The sequence below is a fragment of the Gambusia affinis genome, linkage group LG10 (assembly GCF_019740435.1).
Source record: "Gambusia affinis linkage group LG10, SWU_Gaff_1.0, whole genome shotgun sequence".
NCBI lineage: Eukaryota > Metazoa > Chordata > Actinopteri > Cyprinodontiformes > Poeciliidae > Gambusia > Gambusia affinis.
Genome location: NC_057877.1, coordinates 13,484,206 through 13,494,290, shown reverse-complemented (window position 1 = coordinate 13,494,290; position 10,085 = coordinate 13,484,206). Strand labels below are relative to the sequence as shown.

General features: G+C 37.7%; 1 protein-coding gene across 1 annotated transcript; it reads right to left on the bottom strand.

Annotated features, from left to right (window-relative positions):
• LOC122838514 (serine/threonine-protein kinase NIM1) lies at positions 1-9,106 on the bottom strand. The gene is made up of 4 exons (XM_044129214.1): positions 9,046-9,106; positions 6,836-7,138; positions 6,236-6,504; positions 1-2,815 (listed from the first exon to the last, which is right to left on the bottom strand). Exons 1-4 carry the CDS (start codon positions 9,065-9,067, stop codon positions 2,063-2,065), a joined length of 1,347 nt encoding a protein of 448 aa, XP_043985149.1. The 5' UTR covers positions 9,068-9,106; the 3' UTR covers positions 1-2,062.
• Positions 9,107-10,085: the final 979 nt, after the last annotated feature.

Genomic DNA, 10,085 nt, shown 5'->3' with positions numbered 1-10,085 from the left:
TTTAGGTTTTCAGCGTCCCATTTTATTTTCAGTTATGCATTAGTAAACAAAATCAAAAAGATTTACATTCCTTTTTAGGTAGTTTATATAAGTATATCCCTCAAACTTGCAGTCAGGCTAACTGATCTAATCTTCTTACTAGTTTAATTGTCTAGATATAAAGCTCTGAATTCATTACTTTCTTTGCCTTGTACTTTTTTGCAAAGAAATGCTGAAGATGGATGCTGCTATCTCTAAAGTTTGCTTTTCAGTGACACCACATGAAACCATAACATCCTGTCTAAGGATGACTGTGCAGACAATCCTGCAGATTAAATTTTTCTGAAGTCGAAACAACATTGAGCAAGAACGGGTTTTTCTAAATAAACAGCCATTCAAAAACATCTTGGCACTTAAACAGAGTATGATAATATCTCAGCATTGGCTCCTACCATTGAGATGTTTATATGTTCATGTGCGAACAGGCAGCAGGCTGAAGGATTAATACTCCATTGCGAAACCCATAGTTGTTACAATTGGCTTTATGACAGAACAGGTGCCTGCGGACCCTGTCAGAACTGGCAGTAAACTGGGGGCTGATGATTATGGGAGGGAGTCACGCTTGGGTTAAATCCCTGAAGGCAAATCCCAAATGTGAGGTACAAGAGGTGTGAAGGAAAGAACATCAGTTTAAAATCTAGAGATAAAATTTGGGAGAAAAAAGGACGAAGAATGCATACGTGTCCTTTTTCAGCATTCAGTCCAAAATTTCCCAGACTGTCTCCACAAGTATCAAGTTTTATTGATCCTTCAGGCTTAAAGCAAAAACTGAAACATTTTACATCCTAGAGCGAACCATTTTGATGAATGCACCTAACTTCTGTCATAACATTAATCATATGGCGACATGTGGCATTGAAAACAATGCAGTGTTCAAAAAGCATTCATCAATGTTTACTTAAAACAAAAAACAAATGGCAAAACAAAGCATCAAACAGACAATCACAGAACAATGTATGTGCACCCGATGTGTCTGTAGCTGTGAGGAAGGTTCTGTATTTACTCTCATGCATGCACAGGCATTAATCTGAATCCATGAACTGTCCACTCAAATTATCTGCCTCGTTTCCTGGATGTGTCGCTAACATCTAACTTTCATTTAATTGGAAAAAAGCATGTTGTCTGTGTCTCCCCTATTAACATTACCGGTGGCCTTGCATTACTCTGGGGGTTTATGTCCTGACTAAGAGGGATTCAGAGATAATGTTCTGAGTCAGTAAGCTTGTTGTAATCAGAACAGAAAGCTGCAGCTCATCACTTGGGAGACCTCATCCTCCATGCATTGGTCAATTTGATCCACATGTGACAAAACTCTGATGTGTTTATATGGTTTATAAGTATTTGCAGAAAAAACAGCTTGTTTGCGGTTTTTATTTTGCAGAGCACATCTATAATAGTCAAAAGAAAATGTAGCATTGGATGATGACGTATCTAATAAATATTTGATGCATTATTGGTTGTCATCCAGGAGCATCATTTATTTTCCTTGGCACAGATCAACTATATCCACAAGAGGGGAAATAAGAAAGACAGTAAATATTAGTTGATGCTTTAGTGCTAAGATAGTTTCTGCTGTGCATTATGGTCTATTTGAGATGTGTGAACTATTGAAACAGGTACCGTAGTTTAAAGCATTTTTAGGGACAGTCTCAAGTATTCACTGATTTTAGCTATTTGTAGGCAGCTATGCTTCCTAACTCCCATGAACACTTGGCCACTGTACTTCCCATTAGAAACATTTCAGTCCCTGGAATAATGACAGCATCAACTACATTCATTTAAATTTAAAAGAAGAAGACCCTGAGCATGGAAAAGCAGTGCTAAAATGATGCAGTTGTCTCCAATAACAACTGCAGCTCATGTTTTTTTGACACTGTTTGCCCTTTTATTCTCAGTCAATAACTTTTTCAGTTGAGTTTAAGGGTAACAGAATCAGAAAAAAAAGACATATAAAATGCTCTATTGTTGTGGATTCTAGCACAAAAAGTCAGAGTAGGCATGTGTCCGTTACTGTTAATTTATATTATAGTATCACACAGACAGCAGAGGGAAGGTGTTTGCCAACAGATGCCTCCGACCATTTGCTAGGACTCCCGTACTCATCAGGGTGATGCGCCGAGTATCCCACGGTCTCCACAAGCCTCCTCTTCTGAGCCCGATGCAGGAGGATCCTGTAGGTCCCCGTCAGCGGGCTTCTACAGTCTAAACATGGATTGTTTTCCAGATGAACCTTTGAAATGCCTAAACCAGAGAGGAAATTCTTTACCTCCTGTTCCTCCATACTCAGAGTCTGATTGGCCTGGGCAAAGTGGGCTGGAGATGTGGGTAAAGAGACATATGGGCGAGGATACTCTATCCCCTTCAGCCAAGGGCTGTTTGTAATCTGTGTGATGGAGGAGCGGTCCACAGGCACAATCCGCAGCATGCCCTTAATGAGAAGCTGGCACGGATCAGGTACAAATGAAGGAATGCTGTAAGACCCCTGCAGGATGCAGCGCTTCAGCCTCCCAAGATTATCTCCATAGAAGGGTAAAGTTGCTGTCACCATGAAGTACAAGAGAATACCTAGAGCCCAGATGTCCGAATAGTGTCCAACGTAGCCGTTCTGCCTGAAGAGTTCAGGTGCAGCGTAAGGTGGGGAGCCACAGAAACTAGTGAGTAGCTCATTAGGGCCGCATTCTGTACTGAAACCAAAGTCCCCAACCTTGATGCAATAGCTGGTGGTATAGAAGATGTTCTCGGCTTTAAGATCCCTGTGCACAATGTTCTTGTCATGCTGAAAAATCACAAAAGACAAACATTTTAAGTACAAAGACATAAATCTCACTAGACTCAGCTAATAAAAATAGAGAATGTTGCAAATCTGAGGGTTATCTGAGCCTTGAAAGGCAAAAGCAGAGGCTCTCAGACCTTTATACAACACTGTAACTTAACATGGTAGTTCAACAGAACCTCTATTTGCCATATTATGTTACCAAAACAAAACAAAACAAAACAAAAAGGTACCAATGACCTTTGGAGTCATAGGCACGTTTTCCTCTGAAGCACATGGACAGAAATGTTGCTTGAAGCCTGGGAAAGTTGGTTTCTCCTAAACCCAACAGTTGCTATAAAAATGCTTCTCTACATTTCAGACAATTTCTGACTAACATATACCACACACTCAATAATCTTCCTGGGTTAACTTGTTACTACAGTGTTTGAAATAACAGAAGAAATGCATTCTCAGCTTCTTCTTTTTTTTGCTAGAAATATTTATGGTGGATCAGTAGGAGGAATCTTGAGCTAGTAAACAACAGGATATGAGTTTGATTCCAGCCTCTTCACTGCATGTCTAGGTATCCTAGAGCAAGGCACTAAATCATCAGCTGACAGCCATGAATGTTTAGTGGTTGAGAGTGCAGCTGGGCGAATGATGCTGATACTGTTAAAGTGCTTTAGGTAATTCTTAATAGGCTCAGCACTTATACCACTTTACATGTAATTGAATCTGGGCATCACATGTAATCCCAGAGGTTTTTACATGGGCTTCACCTCATCAAATTACACGTGTTTCACATATGTTGTTAAATGTAACATGTGAAATGTGGTAAGTCGCACTGACATATGACCACCTGTGATAAGATGTTATTTTAGACGTTTTGTCTCCAAGAGGAAAATTACCCAACACTGCATAATTGAACTTTATTGTCAAAACATGTCTGAGATTTTTCTGGCACAACAGTGTGGATTTTACGGACAAACTTACATAATTTAAAGTGCACAGAAGAGCAGACAATGCCACTCTAAGCTGGTAAATGTCTCCTCTTTAGTTTCATTGTTGGCTGATGTACAAATGTGATTTTCCATTCATAACCTTATTAAACTGGGGAAGCTGTAACTACCTGATAATAGCAGCCAGTATTCATGATTTAGAGAGGGTCAGAAGTGATTTTGCTGACATAATTTCACCATTATCTCTATGGTAGGATAATTTACAAAGTTTTTCAACTGGTTGGCAGTCATCTATTATTTTACTTACATATCTTCTTCAGTTTGTGCTGCTTTGGGTTTATTTTAGTGTATGAGGTATTAAGGTTTACCTCGCCTCAGTAATGTGTACAAACAATGGATGGATGAATGGGTAGGTGGGTTTATTCGTATTTTCCTTGGAAGTACCACCGTTGTAACTTGTGACACAGTGTAAAACCTAATGGTTAAAACCTTTTTTGTTAATGTGTTCCTGGTTTAATAAATATCCATATCATGCCTAATTCTGTCTTTTGTGCTTTCCGATGCAACATTTTTAGAAGAGAATCATATCATCCCACTGTGTACAATTAGGCATCTGTTTAGAGACAAAAAGTGGGAAATTTCCAGACTTCAACTATCTGAGGCTTGCCTACAATTTTCCATTCCAAGGAATGCAAAAAATATTACTTATTTATTTACATAAAATGAATATTGATACAAAGAGAGGAATAGCTAGTGCCTCCCTGGAGGAAGTTTTGGACCCATCAGTCATCAGTTTGTAGTCACCAGGGGGAATATTTCAAGCCTTTTTGACCTCAATAAATTACATCTCCCAGCGGGAGTTCACTAAGTTATTTTGCTTTGATCACAAGCCAATGTCTATCATTTTTCATCAGAGCTGACTGGTCCAAATGGGGGTCAGAACCTAGTATAGTCCAGCTACATGATTCACATATAAATTCATCTATGTGGTAAAATCCCCTATGGAGCTGTGATGTTCTTTTAGCTGCTCTAAAGTTTTTTTAATTTCGGTTGTTTTAGAGGAAAAAGTATTAAAATGAAAACCCTTCCTTATACTAATTTTATGTGATATACACAATTTATCTTCTTGATGTAAATTCTATTAAGATACGTTTGAAGGGAAAATGATTTTCCCTAATCAAAGAGCCTTGACTGCATATTTTAAAGAAAGGAATTAGTTTTATAAAACAATAATGCTATTGTTTTCTTAAAATCACACGATTAATATTTCATCAGAAACTGAATGATTACAATGGAACTTACCTAATGGATAAACAATTGACATATTAGTAACTGAATTAACATAGGAGAAACATGAAATCTATTGTTTATCAAAAGCATCATCAGCTCTTTGTATACAATTGTGAGATCTAAAGACCTGTCCTAACTTTCAAGTAAAGGTTTGGAGAGGAAAAATGAGAATTTAAATGGATGAAGGCCTTTGAGGCGTGGCAGGTTTCAATGGTTCATAAACCTTAGAAAACCTTAGAAAACTTGACAAGACGTGTTTTAATCCTGCCACATCTGTTTGACACGGCCTTGAGGTTGTCTCTCCAGGGAGGCATCAGCTGATTTTAGTGGAAACTTTTTGACACATATTTAATTAATCTGTCGATAATCATAAAAAAACTCAAGTCCCAAAAGTCTCAGGAAGATCATCTGCAGAATTATACATCATTTATGCTCAATTCATTGGCTCTTTGGACCAGCCTGGGTGGCTGTAACTGGGTCATGCCATAACATGTACCAACTCTGACGATCTCAGGATGTGAAGAAGTCATAAATCGTTACCATTTCTCCAAACTGTGATTGCACTGAGTGCTGCTGGTATACACCAAGAGCTCTTAAGTGCGTCAAACAGAATCCACAAAACAAACTATCACTTTTGTACTTCAGCCGTATGCCAAAAAATTTGGTGTTTGTTTCATCTTGTCATATTTTCCTGCAGGCAATCTAGCCAGTGCAATTTCAACATAGAGCAGAGTTGTGTTGTTTGAGGCTAAAGCAATGAAAATCACTGAATTAAGTCCAGGTCTCTCAGAAAAAGATTGAGCAAATCTTCAGACTTCCTTAATCCGTATTTGTAAGTGGTTTTTATTAAGAATGTTTGTAGAGTGTTTAAGCAAAACTCTTAGATTACATTTCCCAAAGGTATTAATCTTGGCAAGCTGGTTGAAACGCTGTAGGTTTGGTTTGACGGCAGCTTGCAACTTTTATTGCTGTTTTAAATTACCTCTTCCTCCACATATTTCCTTCTTAAAATTAGAATAATAAAAAAAACTTCCATTCTGCAAGTGAAAATAAGAAAAACAACAATCAAGTCTTTAAAAATAATTAAAATTCTTTTCTCATAACTTAGTTAATGAGTAATGGGTAGCAACAATCCATGCCACGTGTGGCGCAGAGGTAGTAAATGATGATTAACAGTGACACGAAGGCTCACCATGTGTTTCACGGCGGAGATGATCTGCGCAAACACCAGCTTCGTTTCCTGGTCGTTCAGCTTCCCCCTGGTGGTGATTCTGGAGAACAGGTCCCCGCCGCTGCCATACTCCATCACCAGATACAGCCTTCTGGTGGTCTCTATCACCTCATAAAGGCGCACTATGTTGGGGTGGCTCAGCTTCTCCATGCAGCTGATCTCACAGGAGGCCAAAGACTGGCTTTTCTTGTCTTGGCGCAACTTGTCAACAATTTTAACAGCAACTCTTTCTGCAACAGGAGATGAGAGGCAGGAGTGGATTTTTGGTAAAAACTTCCAGTGAAGACAGAGGGAGTTCACTTGAGAGCAAAACACTTTCTTTGGGATATAATTTCAGTGAGAGTTTTTATATTAAATCTACTAAAACAGGTTTAATTTTGACCCAACTTAGTGAGACAATATAAAAATTCATACAAAAAAATATAAGACTTCATGTTTTAATCTAATTGCATAAAAAATCACTCAAAAGATGCTGAGTTGTACTAGAAAAGGATAGCAGCATTTTACAACTTGGGCAATTAAAAAACACACAATTATTGAGAAAAGGGTATTAATTCAAACCTTTAGTCAAGGCATGGATGCCCAGCTTCACTGTTGAGAAGTTTCCCTGGCCGACCTCTCCACGGAGCTCATAAAACCCAACCCGCCGACCGAGCATCAGGTCCCTGACTATCCTCTCGTTGTGCGCCATGTCATAGATGACCCTTTCGATGGGAGTCTGCTTGACTCTTTCTGCCTCGGTGAGCTGTGGGATGACACTGTTGGCAGCAGAAGCCAGGAGAGACGCTGACTTTTCCACTTTTGTGGAGTCGTCTTTGGCATTTTTGCTCATTTTTGGCTTTGGCCATAGCCGTGTTTTGATGCCTTGAAAAATTAAGAAAAGGAGAAAAAAAACATGAGATGATGAGAGCAGAGAGAGTTGCTTTACAACAGTGCCTTTGAAATTTTTTCATACCCATTGACCTTTTGCTACCAATAGGAGGTCTGTGTATTTCATTCGGATTTTATGAGGTAAATGAGTATAAAGCAATGCTTAAATGTAAAGTGCAGGGAAAATGATACATAGGTCTTCAAAACGATTCACACATGTGAAAATGTGGTGTACTTTAATTTTCAGTTTATAAATCAACACTTTGTAGAACCAGATTATGCTGCAACAATGGGTGAAATATTTGGCGGATATAAAATTCTGCCAGTTTTGCTTATCTATGACTGACATTTTTGCTTATTCTTTGTACCTAGATGGTCTCAGGCTTAGACAGATTACAAAATTAGTGTGTTTAATAATCCACTTTCAAGTTCTGCTTCAGATTTCCGGACATTGACTGGGCCGTTCTAACACATCGACGCTTCCATTGCAATATTGGGATTCTGTGTTCATGGTGAGGCGCTGTGTTATTTCTATGCTACTTACTTACTTATGTAAGAAAGATATTTGCTGCTCTGCCATCAGTGTTTGACTCTTATGGGAAATCCACACGGAGACAGCTAGTAAAGCCGTTCCATGTCTAGAACATTGGTAATGGGATTAACCTCTCAGTCATGTCATTTTGTCTTGTGTGACATAAAACGTCTGCCCTCTTTTACATAATTCACAATGGAGGCTTCATTAGTGCTTAATTTCAAGGTTAAGCTTCAGCACTGAATCTAGAAACAAATGAAGTAAATTTTAAGTAGTTTAATTTAACATGTTATAGGATGACCCCAGTTCTCTGTCCAAAAAGCTGAATCTTAATTCTCAAACACTACATCAAAAAAAAGTTGATCTTTTAAAACTTTAGCTTTCATTTTTGTCAAACAGGAACATTTTTCTACTTTCATGCCAAAGTTGCACAATGTCCCTTTTTACAGGAAGCAGGAATCAACAGTTTCAGTGTTGTGTAAGGAGCTGGTAAAACGGGGTCAGGAGTTCTGTTCATTTGTCAGCACATTTAACCTCCCAAAACACTCTGATAAATAATAGACTTGCTGATCCTAAAATATAAACTCATTTCTTAGATATTTCAGCTGCTGTTTCATCACGCTGCCTTACCTCCTGGTCACTGATGGCTAAATTTAGTCAATGCTTGGCAAATTTCCCAGGATAATGAGGATTACTTGCCTCTCTTAACCCAGGGATGTATTTATGGGTTACGTCCAAAGGTAGAACGCTATTTTTAAGAAACCTTACTGGCCCTATGACCTTTTAAAGAGCTTCCAAATTGAGGCCAGTGTTGACCACTGGGATCTCTCCGAACAAACGTTGGAGAAATCCCACTTGACTGGAATAATATTAACCGGACAATGAAACAATAAAAACATTTTCCTTCATTTTAGACAATGTATTTCACCATATTTTGCACATTATCTCAGCTAATTAAAAATACAAATAAATAAACTTGCTTACATGATCTAAATGATAAATTTAAGCCCTGAATTTCTGTGACATATTTTCTCTATATATAAAATTACATAAGAGTTACACTGACAGTTTATGCAGAACAGTGTAGAGCTTCGCTGAATAAAATGACAAAGTGTTATAAAACCTAAACATTTTCTCTAATTACCAGATGTGCTTATATGAAAGTAAAAAAAAAAACAATCTTAAAATAAAGTTAATGTCCAATAAGCAAAACTTCTCTTCTTCAATTAAACACAGCATGCCATAAAGGGATGATTTAAATATCATAGTTCATGATCTTTAACCTACTGTTTAACTTAGTCCAACTAAAATGACAAAAAGCTGTTATAAAGTTGAATTTTAGATAAATTAGTAAAGTGGGAAATCTTACCAGGGAGTTGTGGGTCCTTCATGTCTGTCCCAGAGGCTTTACCACCTGACTGTGACCAAACATGTGAATAGAGCTCCAGAGGACTAATTCACTCCTCACAATCCTATTAATACGATGTACTAGTAGACGGCTCATTATCTCTCCTGGCACAAACTGACCTCATAAAAGTGCTGAAAACATGCGTCCAGAGTTTAGAGCAACCATACGTCCGTGTTCTTCCAGATTATAGAGTGATGTTTGAAGATGTGATGTTGGAATCAGAATATGAAGTAAACTGTTTGCATTTTAAGTTGCTGGACCAAACTTCATTTAGAATTAAAAAAAGTATTGAAGATTCACGTTTAAAGATATCACAATATTTGGAAGTGCAAGTGGACAGGAAGAGATAAGATTTCTCTTCCATTTGTTTCAGGAAGTTTTAATTTTTAAATAAGTCAGAAAAATCCACTGCAACAACTCCAGATCTCAAACTCCAATATCACTGCCACATAAATAAAAGTATTAAAAGTTGCCAGTGATAACACTGATAATAAGTTTTTGTAGTAAATATATTTCACTGTTTGAGCAAAAAGATCAAAACATATATTGTTATTGTCTTATTTTGGTAAACTTATGGGTCACTGAGCACAATGTCTAGCAAAATAAACTCTTTTCCCTGCTGGCAATGAGAATGCACTTAACTTTGATTACACAACACTGAATATTCTGAATACTGAAATAGAAGCAGCATACCAAGTGTATACTGGTGAACTAAATTATATTTTTTATTTCAGTTATTTTTACCTCGCTCTATTTTAGCTCTCTTTCCAACAATAACCTTGTTGTTTAAATTAAACACAAATTAAATAAAAAAAATGTTTCACAGCTGTATGAAAGGCAGACTGCATAATATTGTTGACTTCCTAACGCAGCTGAGTCAACCTTTGTGTAATTTAAACTCTGCATGAATCCAGCTGTGTGGCCTACATGCAAAGCACTATTTGTAAAGCTGGTTTAAGAATTAATGGGAAAAGGATGGAGCTAAATCTGGAACAGTCCTG